Source organism: Hypomesus transpacificus, chromosome 4, assembly GCF_021917145.1.
Source record: "Hypomesus transpacificus isolate Combined female chromosome 4, fHypTra1, whole genome shotgun sequence".
In the NCBI taxonomy this organism is placed as follows: domain Eukaryota; kingdom Metazoa; phylum Chordata; class Actinopteri; order Osmeriformes; family Osmeridae; genus Hypomesus; species Hypomesus transpacificus.
The window spans coordinates 3,462,895-3,482,996 of record NC_061063.1 but is presented as its reverse complement, the minus strand read 5'-3'; the positions used below and the strand labels follow the sequence as shown (position 1 = coordinate 3,482,996).

The following is a 20,102-nucleotide window of genomic DNA, read 5'->3' as shown; positions in this document are numbered from 1 at the left end:
AAAAGATGGGTGAAGACACAATGACAGGGACAAGTGGACAGCACTTCCACACTTAATCAACCACAAACAAACATAAATAATGCAGAGAATCAAACGTGTAATAGCTGAGCTGCAGTGATGAGGAACTTCTAGAAGACAGCTCTGGGAATTAGAGCAAGAATGAGGGCATGGCCGACAACAGCTGTCAAAAGAGGTCACCCGCAAATGCATAGACATTAAGCATGTCCACGGTAAGTACCAGATTGAAAACTGTTATGCCTAGTTTTTATTATGTTAAAATAATAAGGTATATTCGTGCCATAATCATTAATAATATGTTTGGAAAAAATAAATTAATCTAAGATGTTGTTCATGTGTTCATGTGTTTAGTATATAAAAAGGGAGATTGCTAACCTGTTCCTGTTGCAGGGCTTTGACAAATGCATTCTTCAGCCTATTGGTGTGTTCGGCCTTCAGAGCCTTCTTCTGATTGGACGTCATGCACTGTTCACACAGGATGCGCCCGCCCTTCTCTTGCTTCCAGTGGGGTGTAAAGTCAGTCCTGCACTGGGCACAGAAGAAGGGTTCCATGCGTGAGAGCGCCCCCCGCAGTTTACCTAAGGCAAGAAAGAAGGCCAAGTTAAAGCTTGAGCTGTATTCACATACGATACAAGAGTTTTGAGCATTTCTTTTATTTATAAATGTCACCCCCCCCCCCCCCCCAGGCCACCTCACCTTGGCTGTCAATGACACTCTGGACCACCTCCTCCAGGCCCACCATGTAGATGAACTCGCTGTTGGCGGCGGAGGGCAGGAAGTGAAGCAGCGGCGCCGGAGGCTTGGGAGGCGGGATCTCCAGCAGCGTCTTCTCCAGCTGCTTCCGCAACGCCAGCTTGGCGGCCGCCTGGCTGCTGGCCTGGTCGGCCATGGAGCTGCCTCCTCCGCCGCCGCCGCTGCCGGACATGGTGGAGGGGCTGACGGCCCCCACGCCCCCGCCGGCCCCCAGGCCCACGCCGCCCGCCACGCCGCCGGCCGCCGCCGCCGCCTGCATGTGGGCGAGGTTCATGTAGATGGCGGAGGAGCCTGAACGCTGGGAGGCTGCCATCTGCTGGCTGGAGGCCTGGGGGGGGTTAGCATAGGGTGGTAGAATGAGGACATGGGGCAAGTGGAGGTTGAGCGGTAATTGCAAGTCACCAACATCACGGGCGGGGGATGGGAACCTGGCGAGACAGCTGGATTTGGGAGATCACGACCACTCGGAGCATCCATCATGCTCAAAGTTATTTGTTTGTGACAAAACCATAGCGGTTCGTACCAATCTGCATCCTATGAGGTTCTGCTGGCAGATTTACTACGGGCACGGTTGGCATCCCATAATAGATAGTGAAAGACAGATTGTTCACCGAATCACCTGCCAACACATTTTTTACGCCTGCCCTTTCCCAAGCAGTTTCCAAAGACGACTTCCCAGATGGTCATGTGTAACAAACCATCTGGCGAGTCAGCTTACGGGAATGGGACCGGAGCATTGAAAGTGGAAGCGAGAACGCAGGACTGGGGCTCCGTACCTGTTGGTAGCTGACAGTGTTGCCCATGCTGCCAGAGATGCTGCGGCCCATGCCAGGCTTGGAGGGCAGCCTCTGGCCCTGCAGCTGGGACGGGTTGGGGGCAATGACTCTCTGCGACATCATCATCGGAGGCAGGGAGGCGTTGGCCCCTGACCTGATGACTGTGTGACCCTGTGGAGGATGGGTGGGAGGGACGGCCAGAGAGAACGAGACGTAGTTAAGATGCACGACATTTGCATAGGAATATACGAGGCAGTAGAGATGCAGTCACACAAATCGAGAGAATCAGTCAGCCACATAATACCGTCTTTATGAATGGGCCAAGCGAGTACCATTTGTGAACGCTAGATGGCAGCATATACTTTGTAGTCTACGGAGAACTGTGCCGTATTTGAGAAAAAGAATGCATACAGCTCACAAAACAAGAAGATCGGCCCATCTGATGTTGCCGTGTAATGTCAGCCACAGCCTCATCTTATCCAGAGCCATGTGGTTTCCAATAACCATCCCCCCCCTACCCACACACACACACACACACACACACACACACACACACACACTGGTGCACATACACACACACACACACACACACATACACCACACACACACACACACCTGTGCGGTACGCAGGTTCTGGGGCTCGGGGGTGTGTAGGCCAGGGCGTGCAGGGAGCTTGCCCATCCCCTGAGAGCTGTGGATGGGGGACGGCTGCACGGACGAGGGGGTATTCTGGACCACCGGCACCTGGGCAAGAAGGAACAGCAAGACGTGTCAGGGCTCAGACACAAGGCATGAACACAAATGGAAACCTCCCACCAATAACAAAACAGCGGTCGCCGCTGATACGGCCCCCGTGAAGTTCCACCGGGGTACGTACGATGACGATGATAGCGGTGCTGACATCGCGTTCTAATTGCTGAGCCAGCAAATGTGGCTTGAAGGTCACCCACGTAACGGTAGCTGATACGGTATCTCAGGTCTGCTCTGTGTTTACTCTTGCTTGGCAACATTGAGATGTTTCGTCTGCCTAAATCTCGCTGTTATCACAGGAACAGACCCCGGAGCTGTGGGTGTGGGGAGTTATGACCCTGATGGTGAGGTAGCTCAAACACATGCGCCCCCTTTCATTTGTATGAAGTTGAACCTAAAAGGTACAGCTCAATATCCTGATCAATATCGCTGTCATAGTATACTTACGATACACGTTCCATTACAGCTCCTGTATTGGCACGGCCTTGTTAACTACAGCAATGACCTCAGTGCCTAACCCTGTACGGTAGTAACATCCTTCGCGAAACGTAACAAACAGCCGACGCTTGGGACCGCCGTGGCGGGGTTAGAGTGGCGGCGGTTGTTATAGCAGTGAGAGTGCGGGGGCCGGCGCGGGCGGGCGCTAAGCTCACCTTCTGGACGACGTTCTCCTTCTGGATCTGGCTCTGCCGGAGCTTCTTCAGCAGCACCAGACGGGCCTCCTCCAGACGCAGCTCCTCCCGCAGCGCCTTGATCATCTGCTGACGCTCCTCGCCAGTCTTCCCCTGGAAAAGAACCCCCCGCACACACACACACACACAGCGCACGCACGCATTCGGGCCCCACAGAGAAATACAAGGCAAATCCTTAAACGGCTCCTGAGGTGAACGAAACTCACACATTTGACAGAAACTCCTATTCAAGTCCCTTCTAACACAACTCGTCCATTAAAGCCTTGCATCGACCCACAAATACTTCCACGTTCATTCATGGTCTTATCAGGATCGTGGCTAAGTTAAGACTACTGTTGCCCCAAAGCAGGTACTTGTGTAGGCAGGCTGGTGGCCGAGGAGAGCGGGTCGCACCTTGAACATCTCCAGGTTGGCTTGATGCAGCCTCTCCTCTGGGCGAGGGGTGCCCCGCGGACTGGAGGCCTCGTTGTCCGATAGGATGATGCAGTCTGGGGACGGCGTGCGTCGCTCGCGGTCCATCTCACTGAAACATCGGGCGGAACCGGCGGTTAGTGACGCGGCACAACAAAAAGGTGGGAAGCTATATTTAGGGAGGGGGGGGGAGTTTGTCAATGAGGAACTTTCTGTTTTAAGGACGGGTCACTGTGAGGTCATTTGTTGACACTCTAGTTCCCTTTCTGTTCGGCTTTCTGTTTGGTTTAATTGTGCCAAGCAGGATTGAAAGTTTACACAGCCCCCGAAAACGAACATCAAGCAAACTTTACAAATCACTGCACACACGCACAAAGACTCCTGAAACCTCTGATCTGCCTTCGAAAGCAGGCTCGTCTCAGTGTCACGGTGAACCCTCCGCGACCTCTCACAAAGAGGGCCGGTAACGGCGACGGGGACGATAGACGACGACGCGCTCGCCCTTCTCACCATCTCCTGGCGGTCATGTCCACGGGCTCGTCCAGCATGTTCTCCTTCCCGTTCTTGCTGGGTCCGCCGTGGGCCCCCAGCCTCAGGCTCCCGTTCACCTTCTCCTCGAAGGCCGACGCCGGCCCCATCGCCAGGCCCCCGTGGCTCCCCCCGGGGCCCTTGCCCTCCCCCAGGGCCCCGGCCGCTGCCACCGCGGCCGCCGCCGCCGCCCCCTCCAGAGCGGCCAGGTCCTTGCGCTTGAGCAGCGCCAGCATCTTGAGGCGCTCCATGGCCTCGTGGCCCTCCATCTTGAGGCGCTTGGCGAGGGCCTCCTCGCGCTCGTCGGACGCCTCCAGGCCCCGCTTCAGCAGGTTGAGCCTCAGAGCCTCCTCAGACATCCTCTCCATCCTGGAGGAGAGAGGGGGAGGAGGGAGGGAGGGAGAGAGGGGGAGGAGGGGAGGAGAGAGGGGGAGGAGGGAGGGAGAGAAGAGAGGGGCATTGTAAGTTTCCATGGCTTAAGCATGGTACGCATTACCACGCGTAGACGTTGAACAACTCAAAATGTCCTGCTGTTTTAGGAGTTCACGTGTACACTTTGTGTTTCTTCCGACGTGTCAGAGTGACTGTGTGAACACGTGCGCGTGTGTGTGTGCGCGTGCGTGTGTGTGTGGAGGAGGAAGGAGTGCAATAGTGTCATCGCCCCCACATCCTCACCACCTACTGCCTTGGATAAGCAACCCAGCCTGTCGGAGGTCCACCAGATGATTAACTACAGAACCATTCTGTCTTGATAACACTCCCATTCCACCGCTTGATAGCGGCCCACATTCCCTCCTTGAGCGACACACGGCTTGGGACGCAAAACACAGGAGAGCCCAGGGTCTGCGATAAGGGGATTCTCCTGCCAGACACCCATCCCCCCATTTGAGTGGAATGGCGCATGCCTATTAGCCGACGTCACTTTGAATCAGATGACTGTCACTGAGCACTGACCCGAGAAACTGTAACAAAGATGACTAAATAGCATCGGTGGCGGTTAAGTAGGCTACATTTGAGAGAAAGTGGGTTAAACACTGAGTCAGCGATAGCACATGAAGCAGTAATCCTACTGATACCTAATTGGGGAAAGCATTCCTGCCTGCTTCCACTGTGCGTGCATAGCAACTATTAGTACCCACGAGGAAGACTTGGGTTGGATGGCAACCAGGGAACTCTTAACCCAAACACATCAGCTCCCGTCATGTGACTGGTTGGAGTCGGTAGGACGATCGAGCGACGGACCAATCAGATGGCGTTGGCAGAAATGCCAGCTCAATGGGGAAATGACGAAGCAAAAAAAGGCCCTCATAACAGCACAGTAATAGGTCGTAGACTTGAGTACGACAGGATTATGCATGAGGCTCTCTATTCATGCGAGAGCAGCTTCTCCATCTGCACAATGCTGGCCGAGTTCGTGGCTTCTGAAGCAGGTTGCTGTGGACCCTACACCAAGTCCTCCGCGACTGGGATTAGGGATCCCACAACCGGATGTATGTTTGGGTTTGTGGGGAACATATGACTGTGAGGTCACATGCCTCCCCAGTTCAATTGTGTGCACACGAGTGTCGGCTTGGGTTTGACCATGTGTCATGTACAGGCCATCTAAACGGTCGTCCGTGTGTGCGTGTGTGTGTGTGTGTGTGCTAGTCGCTTTAGGTTACGTACGCTTGGATGGGTAGTTACACGGCCCGGGGCGAGGTGTGGAGGTATTGGCTACACACACACACACACACACACTAACATAGACCAGAAAGACAGCACTGGCTTTTTTCTCCTGTGGCAACTGCTTGTCAACTGGATCCATTTGTATTCCAGTCAGAGCGAATGGCCAGCTTCAGATTAAGTGCATTACTATCAGGTGGGGCTGTGCGCAAATGTCTGCATCGGTTAGCCCACTGGAGATGGTGTCTCACTGCAGACAGAGCCTTTTTCCTCTCAGGTAAAAACAAAAGAGGCGCCATGTATTGTGGTTAACAGAAAAAAAAGGTCACCACAGACTGCTTGACAAACGGATCACAACATATCACGGTCAAAACAGGACATGACACAGACATGAACTGAACAACAGCCACAACATCCCTACTTGACAAGCTAACTCACCAGGGATCCAAATACATAGGAACAGATGAAATGTGTCAAATGTTCATGTAAATACCGGCGCCTACCTTTACAGCGCATACCTTTGTCATGTTTTTTATGTATTGTAGGACCAGGTCATTGCTGTTAATATGCTGACTGTGTTCTCCCCTTCGGACGTATTGCAGTGTCATGAATCTGTAATAAACCTTTGGTTCGAGACCCATTTTATGAAGACGCGTTTCCCTTTGCAGTGCATCAGAGCACATCTTATAGCGTCGATAAGGCAGTGGTCTGAGGAACAGCCTTCCCTCTCTCTCTCCATGTTGAGACAATGTGCACGACCAGCCAATCTCGTTCTCACTTAACAGATGACAGAGGAGCCTCGCGGTGATGCGCGTGCGAGCACACTGCACCAACAGTCCGACGAGGCTGGAGACCAGCAGAGGATGAGGCTGGAGACCAGCAGAGGATGAGGCTGGAGACTAGCAGAGGATGAGGCTGGAGACTAGCAGAGGATGAGGCTGGAGACCAGCAGAGGATGAGGCTGGAGACCAGCAGAGGATGAGGCTGGAGACTAGCAGAGGATGAGGCTGGAGACCAGCAGAGGATGAGGCTGGAGACCAGCAGAGGATGAGGCTGGAGACCAGCAGAGGATGAGGCTGGAGACCAGCAGAGGATGAGGCTGGAGACCAGCAGAGGATGAGGCTGGAGACCAGCAGAGGATGAGGCTGGAGACTAGCAGAGGATGAGGTTGGAGACCAGCAGAGGATGAGGCTGGAGACCAGCAGAGGATGAGGCTGGAGACTAGCAGAGGATGAGGCTGGAGACCAGCAGAGGATGAGGCTGGAGACTAGCAGAGGATGAGGCAGGAGACCAGCAGAGGATGAGGCTAGAGACCATCAGAGGATGCCTGCGGCCTCACTTCAAAACACACGCAAGGCACATCGCTGGTATATCTGCCGCTAAATGTTGACGTTCTCTTCAAGTTGGCGGACGCAGACACCTTGATCCAGCGTTAGCCAGTCAGTCTTGAGGTACCCGTCTGTTCGCGAATGTTGTGGAGCGCGTCGTGCCAGGTTGTTAAGATAGGGGTTCATGTGCCGGTACGGATTAGAATCTTTTTGGGCTCCGTTTTCTGATGCTGTTTGTGGTTGAACAACGTTCCGTATCCCGCCTGATATTCTTGACCCGGTTCATCTGGAAGTGGAGAAAGGCTCGCAGGCACTAGACTGTAAACGCTGTCTTCTGTCAGTTTGAGCGATGGAGTCTGTTGTGTACCTGACTGCACAAAGATGGTGTCTACGCGTCTGATGGGATGAAAGGGCTAGGAACCCCCGTCTCCTGACTCTCTTCTGGAGGAGGACCTCTGACCGCACGTCACCGCAGAGCCACCCAACAGAACAGGCTGTTTCACAGCGTGCCTCTGGGCCTCGCCGCCCGCACATACCTGTGATCTCATTTCCTCGCACCAGAATTCGATTTCACACTGTTTAAGCACCTTCACCTGGCAATACTGAATTCTACCAATTCAGATCATCAGACGGTCCTTGGTGCATCATCTAGTAACATATGCCCAGGATATGATTGGGGTGCTAGTGTTGTTGACATTGGCTGGTTTGGTTCAAGTCTGTGGAGCTACATTTACATTTAGTCATTTAGCAGACGCTCTTATCCAGAGCGACTTACAGTAAGTACAGGGCAAGTAGGGTGAAGTGCCTTGTCCAAGGACACAACGTCAATTGACACGGCCGGGAATCGATCTGGCAACCTTCAGAATACTAGCCCGATTCCCTCACCGTTCAGCCACCTGACTCCCTGTGAGTTAGTCTACTTATTGTACAGAGGGACCCTATTCTGTTTCTCCAGTCAATGTGATCGAGCTGGGAATAAGCAACATCCTTTCGACACATCAAATGTCATGGTTCTAGTTTGACCACACTGTCAAAACACCAACAATTGATATTTCAGGAGTCATTTTGCGGTGTTGTGGTTCTTTTCTCCACTTCCGACACACTTTTGGAAAAGCTGAGCCATCAAAAAACAGCTCACCTGAACCACGTGTGGTGACCGACCGACAATTAATGAAGCCCGTCGGACTCGCTCTAACTCAGCATAATGTCATGTAGCAGCATGAGCATGCGCTACTGGAATTCTAAGAGATTTAAATGGCCCCTTTATCGCTTAATCACTTCCCTATTAACGGATTATTCCTAGTGGTGTCGGTCTATCGTTTCCCCTCATCTCTCATATTATCTAACTCTTGCTGGCACATTTTAATCTATTTCCAGCCCGTCATTTTGCTACATCTCAATATTATCGTCTCGATATCTCGAGCGGTCTCGTTAACATTGAAGAATCTCCATGATAACATAACACCCCTCAATGAGAGAACCTTCCATGGGCCTGCAGATAAGCACGCCTCTAAACGCTGCTGCGCCTCGTCGGGATGACTGCAGCGAGCGCACGCTCTCCGTTCCGTGAAAAGAAAGAGACACCCCTGCAACCTTCAAGGCAAGCGTCCCACCTCTAATGAGAGCCAGAGAGAAAAGGGAGCACGGCCACGCGCACAGCCAACAATGGCCTCGGCCGGCCAATCAGAGCTGGCGCTGTGGTGCGCGTCAGTCACTGTATCCGCCCCCCCCCCAACCCCTCCTACGCCCCTCTGACACCCACCCCACCCCCCACTGCTACCCCGTCCGCCTTTACATAATATAAAGACTGTTTCAGTCAGCTGCTACACAAGCCAGACTATTTCTCTTCAACCCCTCTCCTCCCTACACCCCCCACTCCCTCCTACCTCCACCCACCCTCCCTCTCTCCCTCTCTCCCTCCCACAACCCTCCTTTCACAGAAATCTGCACACGCACACTCCATGACAGACTCACGGCTTTGGGCACTGTGCCAGGCACCACAGCAGCAGCTCTGGGACATGAAGACAGAGAGGGATGTTGAGAGTGGGGGAAGACAGAAAAAGCCAGAGATAGAGAAATAAAGGTGTAGGGAAAGGGGGGGGGGGGGAGGGAGGGAATACTGCCATATCCTACTTGAACTTAAATCACTATTTTCCTCAACCAGACCCCGCCCCCACCCAGCCCCCTCCTCACCCACCCTGGGCAGAGTTCCGAACATCGTGCCACCGTTGATACTCAGGGATTCCACAGCAATGCTGCCCTACACCCAGACGCACTCGGATTGTAAATTGTTACAAGTAGCGTCGGGATCCAAGGGACAGTAAGGGACGAAGGGGCAAGAAAAGGGGGGCCTCTAACCCCCCACCCCTCTCCCACCCCCCAAAAAAACCACCACTGAGATTTAAGAGGCCATGCCAGCATAAGACGGTCTTTTGTACGCCCCCCCCCACCGCCGCCTCGTCGCCCCCCCACTGCTCCTCCCCTTCTCCGGCATTCTACTACAGCTGTGCCACACCACAAAGAAGTGCATAAACGACCCCTCCCACCTCCTGTACCCCTCCCCCCATTACCCAAAAAAGTATGCCTCTTTTTTTCCCCTCCCTCGATGTAAAAATAAACATACGCTTTTCTAGGGCCCCTTTAAGGTACTGACAGCTGACGGCTTCATTTTATTTTTATTTTTTCATTGACGCATTTATATGGGTCCGGTTTTGCGTAAAAAGTGCGTTTGTGACGGTAACGGTAGCGTGTATATGCGTGCGTACGACTATGCGCTATCGTGTGTGCGTGTGGCTATGTGTGGCGTGAGGGTGAGGAAGGAAGGGGGAGGGGGGGGGGGGGAAGAGATTGAGAGAGCAGGAAAAGGACGACAGCCCTCTCCTGACACGCTACCCTGTCATAATGCCAACCCTTAATTCCCCCTCTGCCCATCCCCCCACCCACACACCATTTTCTTTATGAACACGCCACGGCTGCCTGTCGATCACATCAGAGCACACGCAAAAATGTCCTCCTCTTCCTTTGCACCCCCTAACCCTCCCCCAAAAACAATAAACAGAAAATCGCCTACCACAGATGCCTTCATGTACACGCATACAGGCCATCGAAGCCCTCCCTTTGATCCGGACGAAACAGTTTGAGATAGTTTACCACACAGGACAAATGCCAGAAGATAGGGGTGGAGGGGTTGGGGGGGGGGAATAGTAATAAGACCATTTGCAACCACACGCTGGAATCCGCAGCTCATTTCACGCATGATCTGCGTCATGACAATTCATTTGGCTGATGCAACTCACCACTCTGCACCTCCCGGCCTTTCAGTGGAGCCACCGACCGCGTGCTTTTATCAGAAGGACTGGAGACCTGGACCTCAACAGCACCACAAGACGTTAACAAAATAAGGGTCCGCTCCTTGACTCGACTTCACATGGAACTAACAATTCCAATTTAAAATGTTTTTCGTTTTTCTTTACGATTCGAGATGTCTGCTGGTGTCCGGCTTATCGCAAAGGAGCAGGGGGATGCCCCATGAGCCGTCCCCTTCGTCTCCATCCCGCCATCCTGGCCAAACTCCCAAATCTGTGTGTCTACTCACCCAGCTCCTCTTGTGACCCACCAGCTCTATTGGCTCAATTAATCCTTCTCCTTCTCACCGCAGCTGGTGTCAAACCAACGTTGCGGCCACAAAATGGCCGCCTTTTCATAACCTTGGTGAACGCTCACCCTTGTGGGGTGACTACGCGATCAATTGAATCAATTCCCCTCTTTCACCCCGCAAATATCATAGGTTATTATCATTCCCCCCATACAGGTCAAGAATGTTTTTTGGGAGTTGGCACTATTGAGCTTTCAGGCAGTGAACCAGATTGGACTTCCTACAGCCAAAGCTGGTCAAGGGTTCAGACGGGGTGAGCATTGATGACGTCTGGGGATAGGAAGCGCCTGCTGGGTTCAGAATAGTTCTGGAACATATCAGATCACCCTCTCCCACTGGCCTTGTCTGTGCTTTGGGTGGGCTCCAAATGTTAGGCCTACCATTTGACCGGTATCGGTTTGCTCACTAAAGTGATTGATTCGATGTACACAGCCGTTACATGTACTATGTCCACAGAACACAATGCAAGACTTCAAATGTAGGATCAGAGACTTGCTCGAGAAATTGCCCCTCTTTATACAGAACACTACACGCAATGTGTGTTTCGAAAAATCATGGATGGTTTCAAACGTATGATCTCTCAGACTAAAGTGTGAGGGACTTGCAGTGAGTTCGCTCGGCCATAAACGGGCGCCCAATCTCAAGTTTCACAGGAGGATAAGGTGACAGTAGACACTGATACGGTTGTGCCAAATACAAATGTATGAATAGTGTTATGACTTATGCTCCTCAGCGAAACGTAAGATGTACATTTTTGTCAAATTATGTTTAATTGGTTTGTGGCAGAATGACGTCCTTGACCTTGGCTATCAGAAACCTTTGACTTCCACAGGTCATTCGTGACTTCGACAATCGCCAAACTTTGTTTCAATTCCAGGGCTTCTGAGTTCTCTCCCATCAGGACCAACTCTCCGCACAAAGGGGACAAAGTCCAGATTTCCAAGAGTTTCGTAACCCCGCGGGGAGATGAAGGTCACCACAGCATCACCAACCCGAGGAGATAAGTGGAGCCGTCCTGCGGGGCTGAGGTGTGCGTTCACAGGCGACGACGCACCAGTAAGAGTGTCACGTCCCCGAAGGCACATGGACGTTCCTCCAACAGACACCACTTTCATGATCTCATGCCGGGTTGTGTATTTAGAACGCCGTAAGAGATGTGTAGCAGGTGACCAAACTGAAGAGGATGCACAGCCACTGGGGAACGCAAGGATCGCACTTCTGTTCTCTGGGTTTGAGCACGATAAAATCTCTTTATTTTAATCGAATTTGCAGATGATGCATCCATCATACGAGAAAGTACCGTATATAGCTTATGGCTAGAGGAGGCCATTATTTGTCAAAGTGATAATATCAAAAGGGTTGAGCGGGACCAATTTTGATTTAAAACACCAAACATGTGTTCCTTTCTTTGCCAACATCAATTGTTATCATGAAGAATACGTTTCGAGGGAGAAGTCTAAAACACCACACAACTACTTTTAAAACAGCCAACATGAAACGGCATGGGGCTAAATTCCGTAACCAGATTTCAAATGCTTTGTCTGCAGAGGTAGTCTTTATATCTGAGAAAGAAGAAATCACTGTCATACTCCTCAGCAGCATCATTTAAAATTAGGTATCTATTCCTAATAATTACAGATTGACGCTACACAACAGACTTTCTACTTTTTCAGTTAATAAACAGAAAGGTAATGTGAGGTCATTCCCATTACTGTGGTTTAAATACAGCTGAAGATGTCTGGGAACACAAAAACATTGCACAGCAATTTGAGAATGCAAATGGGAGGTCTGGGCACAAGGGCAACAACTAAGCTCATTGGTTAATTTACTAATTGGACCTACATCCTGATCAACCCACACACTGGCAGACCTGCTGTATATTACTCAGATGGAGGAGCTGCTGGGAATATGACCAGAATTTGCATACGGCTAGTTTCTGACACTAATGAGGCCAATTAGGCGGATGGCGCCCATGGCAACAGAGTTGTAATTGGTTGGCTTGAACTGCTCAGGAGTTATGGGTAACAGGATGGTAAGTTCTGAGCCAATAGTGAGTCTTGCTGCTGGGACATGGGGATGGATGCATAGCATCATCCCACTTCAGATTTTTGTTTTCAGTCTGTGTCGACCCTAAGGTTGGGTAAGCCTATCAAGAGCTGGACTGCAACACAGCAAGTCCGTCTCCAAAGCAACAACAAGCAAGCATCTCAGTACACAACCACACACACTCTTACTTGAAGCGAACACACCCACACATCCGTAAGACACCTTAACACGAGCACTGTATCCTACTGCATAGCCACAACACGTTCAAAGCCCTGGTCTTCATTAAACAAGACAACAGCTCATTGTGGTCGTTGCCATGACAACCGACCCGTCTATTTTTAAGCCGTGCCACTAATCAATTCCTGTTCTGCTGTCGCCCGAGGGAGGGGTGGTTGGGGAGGAGGCAGGGGAGATAGGGGGAGGGAGGTGGGCATTGGTAGGGGGGCAAAGGGGAGGAAGTGTGTGTGTGTGGATGTATGTGTGTGTGTGTGTCGAGGGGGTGGGAGCGTGTGAAGTTGAAGACAAAGAGTGGAGCGAAAAAGGCAAACCCCGAGGAGCTGACTGACATGGTAGACTTGGACAGTGGCCTTGAGGGACCGGGGCGGAGCGAGCGGCGGGGGGAGGACGAGTCTGCGCCAGGGTTTCAGACCAACGCTTCTTCAATGTCTGCACTCACCGCTGCAGCCATTGGGCGCCAAAGCCGTATCATAGCCCTACACACATTCCCATTTGTCACTTCCTACTCATGTCAATGTGTGTGGTATAGGAGATGATTGAAGTTCGACTGAGGTTCAGAGCTGAGAGACAGCGAATAAAATCCACACCAATATACAGCCTCATGGCCGGTCAGCAGAGATGGTATCCAGTGTTTTTCTCTTTCTTAAAAAGGCATTGATGCATGCTGGTTCCTTTCAAGCAGTGTTCCTGCCATCAAGCTTTGAAAGACACCACGTCACTGATACCTTTGGACAGGGTAAAGAGTAAAGTCGACCAAACGTCCTGTCAACTACAGGTGTGAAATACGAATTTTTCTCTGCAAGCATATGCATGAAATGGGAAGTTACTAATTAATTACTAATTACCCCCCCACACACACGCACCCTGTGACCTTTCCTTAATGAATCATTGTGAACGATTAATTCAGATGAATCCATTTACGATTACACTCTGAATTGACATTTGTCGGTATGCATGTTCACTTATCAGACGTGGACAGACAGTACCATGACTTCACGTCAGTCGGATGTAAATGACTCTCCTAGCCCTTTAAAAAAGCAGTCACAATGGTGTTCTCTCTCTGTCTCTCTCTTTTTTTAACAAGGGTACCCGGCTCAGTCAAAATGCAAGAAAGCCAGTCTAAGCCGGTTTGTAACCTCAGGGTATGGAATTATCTCTTAATATGTAGCCGTTAGTGGTCAGGACGTCACACGAACACTGGGATGGAGAGAGAGAGAGGGCGAGAAAAGGAGAGGGAGGGGGAGGGGCAAGAAGCCCCTGTGCTTTCGGGGCAGAAAAGAGGAAAATCTACTTCTTGTGAGACGCTGATTCTAAAACCTGGCACCTTGACAAAAAGGCTCATTGCAGAACTTCAGACCACAGGGTGGGGCATACGTTGTTTAAACAAAAACAAAAAAAAAGGAAAAGAAAACTCTGGAACTTGAGCCATCTGGAGAGACTGAGGTAGCAGGGAGATTTTAAAATGGGGTGGAATAGGGCAGCGAGGGTATCGATGTCCTGCACAAAATGAAAGAACAGAAAACAGGGGAACGGAGTAATGACGTCGAACACAGCTACTCCAAACACACACAACAAGGGACACACACACACAACAAGGGACACACACACACACACAGGCATTTTTGGACAAACACAATCTGACAGATGTTACCCATACTAATCCCCATGGGTACCAACCCTTGAATTGCACGACTAGTCCTGTTAAGAGATAGGATGCTTTATCAAGTGTAGATAACATCAGTAAAGACACCCATCTCCACCTTAGAGTAATGACCATGTAGCCTGCACACATACACACACACAAATTAAGACATGAAAAAAAATATATATGCAGGTGAAGTCACATCAGAAGAAGGGCAAAGACCCCCCCAAAAAAAGAAATAGGGAAGAACATAAAAGAATCTGAATCCATCTGGCTCATCATGGGGCTGTGGCCCTCTGGGCGGACAACGCCACTGCACCAACGAACACAGAGACCTGCGGACACAAAGGCTTCCTTTTGGAGCAGGCAGCCGTGGTTTCTTTCATGACGGACGGGAGACTCTTGCCTTTAAGGACCTGGATGAGGAACGATCTCAAGGGACCAAATAGCAATCTGTTCCAGTGCATACACATGCTCACATGCTGGAGCGTGGGGGGGGGGGAGTAAACCACCGGTGCAGGAGCCCAGGTGAAGGGAGCAGTTCTCCTGCAAAACTACAAAGGACCGTTTTTACCCCTCTGGTCTTAGATGGAGTCCTGCTTACGCAGAGGGCGTATGAGTCCCAATTAAAAAATTACAAATCTGATGACTCATGCGACAGTTGAATAACCATCCAAATGGGATCTTCGAGTTTTCGAATAACAAAAACCTTACACCTCGCAAACCCAACCCAGAATAAGACCGGTTCACAGCGCGATGTACGTTTCGATTGCTTTGCTTCTTTTGTTGTTCTAGGTTTTCTACGTGACCATGCTGGGAGTTCAGTCTCTATGGTTTCCAACAGCAGCAGCCTCAAACATTGTGCGGTGTGCGGGGTGACACACATCCACGGATGATAGGACATTCTCCCTTGGGAACACAAAACCCAGGTGGTTTGAAACGGATCAGGGGATACACTGAAGCTGGGTTCAAGATAGGACAAAAGAGGTCATAGGAGGTGAGCAGACCAAAACCCTGCCAGGATGCACTCTCTATTAAAAGGTTTAAGGTGATCCGGGGGGTGGTGTCCAATGATAGATGGCGGATTGTGGCTGAACATGAGTCACGACTCGTTAAGAAATATACTTTTTGTAGGGCATCTCTATGACAACCTCTGGACGTAGTCCATAGAGGATTGACCAATGCAGAGGTCCATTTGGATGATCTACCTTCCGGTTAAGCCTCAATGTATACAAGATGAAGAAGGGGAGAAAGAAAACAAGAAACTTTTCTTTTCTATTTTACTTCCTCAACAATTCCTTTTCATTCCTTTTAATCGAAGGTCTTGTCCTGATTCTTGCAGGACATTCTTTCCTTTCTTTGTCAGTTCCAATAGAACTGACAGGATGTTGAGAAAGCAACAGAGGAAGACAAAGACATGGGCACCTGGGGGCCGCTGACTGGGATGCAAAGTTACTCTTCCAAATCAAAAGTGCCAATTAAGCAACTAAGGTGCTCGATGCCTTTAACCTTCACGGTCCCTCACACAACAACGTGAGGTTTAACCTCAGGAGAATGTAGTGGCATTCAGACCCAGGGGCTTGTACACAAGGCGTCTAGAAGAAACGCCACATTTAATAGGGCCTCTCTTTGTGTGACGGGAGCAATATGTCAGCCAGGAAACTGTCGATGCTCGGCGGCCATGTGCTGTGTCTATCCAATCCTACAGCTCCGCAAGCGTGCGTCGTCCTCAGACGCTGCTGTTGTCGTCTTGGGCTGTGCTCTGTGGCGTTTCCCGCTGTGGCTTATCGAGCTGAAACATTGGGGAGGCCCTCTAATTAAACTTCACAGGGAGCCATTCATCTGGGCTGATTGTTTCTGCGTGGGGTTTAATCAGCCTTGCGTGAAGCCCACAGAACACAGCCTCCCCATTCAGGTGTTAACAAGGCCGCAACACCAAATACACACCAGCCAGGTTCACTTTATCCATTTATGAACCAATTAAGTCTTCGGCTGCTAATGAATTCAATTAATACCCTCCATGGCTGTAGGCAGTGAAGAAGAAAAAAAAAGATTCCAGGGGCAATCAGGTGATCTGTAAACATTCTGTCCTCAATAAATTTAAACCATTAGCATAATTGTGATACCTGAGTAACGTGCCTAGTAACATGAGGGACTGTTAGTTTCCTTCTTATATCAAATACAGGCTGAAATTGTATATATATATATATATATATATAAATAAATATATGGCAGTGCTTTATGAAATATTCCAAGGATGGCAAAACATGGCAGTGCTATATTTCATTCGATCAGTGGGTGAAGTTCAATGTAACATTTTGTATCTATATATCGATATAGATACATATTTTTCCATCCTTGGGACTCTCCTTTTGAGCCAAGATTTGCTTCTGACGACACATCTGACGGCCCCGTTTCAGATAAAGGGTTAATCCATGACACAAGCTTTTGTGCAAATAGGTGAACGCCAGTGAGGCAAGTTACCTTCAGGTTAGTTGTGTTCCTGATGTGGACAGTGAAAGCATTCATTGTCCCAGGCTGCGCTGACCTTTCACATGCTGTACTTTAGTGGGAACGTAAACCTAAAACCTTACATTCTGCAATGATCTCCGGTCTAGTTGGCCGTAATGCGCACAACCGGAGTATGGGTCTACAGAGGTACTGCTGGTAACATATTCTAGAACAGATATGTCTGAGAATAATTGGAGACGCGGGGATGCATTTTACTCGCTCTTGTTTCCTCTTAGACACATTACTATTCGAGATGAATCCCTTGTTTATCGCTACACTTCACACGCATTCATTAACATCACACATATCAATTAGCACCACGTGAGTTGCAGACAAGACTCCCACTCAAAAGGGTATTCACTTGGGCGGATTCTTAAACAAACTTAATTTTCCTGATTAAGAGCTAATTATACTGATTTATCTGTCCTCTCACAGAATGTGTTTATGTCTTCATTTCAAGTAGGTATAGACCAGTAAGTGAAAGTACATTTTTATAGGATACTGATATTGGGAAGAAATGGGGAATACACGTGGTTGCACTCAGCAGGAAACTCTGCAAACAGCATCCTACACATGTTCTGACATCAATATAACAAAATGATCATGAATAATGGCTCGGGTCTGGCTCCCTGACCAGTTAGTATGTTGGGAGTAAAATGCTGGGTGCACTATATAGCCTTTGTATAGAACCAATTTGGAAATGTGGTTACAGTTCCACAAGGCAAGGAGGCTTCACCTAAGATCAGTACACTAACCCTAACCCCAAAGGGTCCTTCTAGATGCATCTACATAAGTGCCCCATAACCCAGGACCACCGCTGACAAAACCTGCACCAGATGCTGCACCTACAGCGTAGAAACCCAACCCATCCGCACGTTGACCAAGAGAATCATGTCGATAGTGGGACCAGCCTTTGTGGAACAAATCTCATACATAATGGAAATGGATTGGGAGGTTTATTGAGGTTGCATCCTGGCACAGGGTTTTTTCAGTCACGCAGGATGATGAGTGACAGGGGTCTTGTGGGTTTTTGCCACTCCAGGCAGCTACTAGCGATAAGGTGGCACCGCACCATGGAAATTAAAGTGTGCGTCCACTGTGAAATCCCTTCCCAGGCAATGCCAGTGTGCTGAAGCTCATCGATTGTGTTTAAGAGGGGGGAAAGGATCAATTAATGACAAATATGGAGCCCTGAAGAACTTTGAATGTATTTGATTGATCCCCAAGATTGACTTCTAATAATATGAATCCATGCTGTCAATCATATTGTTATGTAGACCACATTATCACAAGTTCTTTTGAGGAATTGGGGGGAGTTATTTGCTCGGTAGCCACCAGAGTGGTTTGGCCATAAAGTCGTGTACTTGGAGGGGAAGCCTGCTGAAAGTGGGAGATATGACCAAGGCTTTCCTTATATCCAGCACTGAAAGGGCAAAGCAGTTCATTCACACAGTTCCAACACCAGGGACCCCCATTCATAGGCACTGCAAACAGTCATTCATAGAGTTAGACACATTTTGACAGTGTTTTGGGGGGGTTGGTCTAGTATTGTCTGAATCTGTGAGGTTTAGAGGAGAAAGTTGATTAATCTAGGCAGATATTGCCTTTTTAAACCTCATGTTCCAACACCATGAGTGTTTTTTGGCAATGAAACCTTAAAATAGAAGTGCTGGACCAACAGTTGGAACTTTTAGAGAACTGTAACTATAGCCTCTACTTTGAACCTGAAACTGTACCTCCTGCTGATGGTGTTAACTGTGTAGAACTACTTCACACCAGATACTTTGTAAGTGGGTTGTTTATTTTAGGAAAGATTGATTAACAGAGAAGATCACTATCAAATATCTTACAATGACAATGTATCATCAAGCATGGAACCCAATACCAACATTTATTGAAAAAATGCTCATTCAAGATACAGATAGAAACACCAACTAAGGGGTGATCAAACAAGTATGAAATAATCAAAAACTTCCAATCTTATAAAGGCTATCAGCCACTGTCTACTGAGGTGTCTGCCATACCGAGAATAACAGTCGGGCCATATTAACTATTGATCCGTCTCTGCAAATCTACTATCACTAGAACCACCATGGAGGCTTACAATCAATGCAGGCTACCCACATTAGAATTAATTATGGTCCACGAATGTCAGGCGTCAGGCAGCCATTTGCGTGCATATGGAACTAGTTGAGAGAACGTCCTCTCTTACGTAAATGGCTGATGCATTTTCGGATTTTTTTTATTTTTTCTAATTGTACAGCCATCAGCTACAGTGCACACTAGCCGACTCTCCGTGTCCTCCAAATGGTTCAAGAGAAGCCACGACTTTCACTCGTACAGCCACAATTACTACAACCTTTTTGTCATAAACATGCTTGTACTTTTTACAAAGGGTCTTTAAAAGGGTAAACAATTGGATACATTTGAGCGGATTCGCTCGTGTGCCCAAGCACCGTTACTGTAGCCAGCTCGCACATATACAAGCTCACGCAGGGCTTTCTCCGCCAATCTGAGTTAACCCCTAGAGACTCGAGATGAAACAATGAACCGGATTTCAGATATTAGCTACAACCTTAACACTACAGCGCGTTATTCATATTTCCTTAACTTTCATGTTAACAAAATGTTATCAGTAACGCACAGCAGGATATGCTATATTGTATCCACAAGTGATCCACAAGGATTCCAGACCTTTCAAATTTGATTAACCACTTTGAACCCATAGCTCTTGATCGCTGGCAAATCAGCTTGCATCAATATATAAATCATAGCTTTGCCATTGTCTTACTTTAAACTATTTATCATGCCACCCTGATAACCTTGGACGGATTTAACTTAACAACTCTGAGGGTTCGGTCCGCCATCCCATTGAATCTAAATCCCGCCGCTGTAATTTCAAAATTACTACCGATTTTTTAATAGGCCTCATCCATATCCTCGGACTCACCTGACTCGCCTCTACCCCTTCAGGTTCCTCGAGCTCCCGGGTTCACTTTACGATCCTAAAGCGCTGCAGTAGCTCCTCACGACCAGTCCCGGCACCGGCAGGCAACACAAAAGCGCTGATTGGGCCTCGACAAGCGCTCATCC

At 49.3% G+C, this 20,102-nt stretch overlaps 1 protein-coding gene across 1 annotated transcript in view; it reads right to left on the bottom strand.

Moving 5' to 3' along the window:
• gatad2b (GATA zinc finger domain containing 2B) overlaps positions 1-20,102 on the bottom strand; it is a 25,025-nt gene extending 4,923 nt beyond the window's left edge. Inside the window, exons 1-8 of the mRNA XM_047018924.1 lie at positions 19,960-20,102; positions 3,911-4,297; positions 3,383-3,512; positions 2,951-3,082; positions 2,163-2,291; positions 1,548-1,718; positions 715-1,099; positions 394-596 (exon numbers count right to left, since the gene is read on the bottom strand). Of these exons, the coding sequence (XP_046874880.1) occupies positions 394-596; positions 715-1,099; positions 1,548-1,718; positions 2,163-2,291; positions 2,951-3,082; positions 3,383-3,512; positions 3,911-4,296 (1,536 nt within the window). The 5' untranslated portion in view covers position 4,297; positions 19,960-20,102. The remainder of the gene's footprint in view (positions 1-393; positions 597-714; positions 1,100-1,547; positions 1,719-2,162; positions 2,292-2,950; positions 3,083-3,382; positions 3,513-3,910; positions 4,298-19,959) is intronic.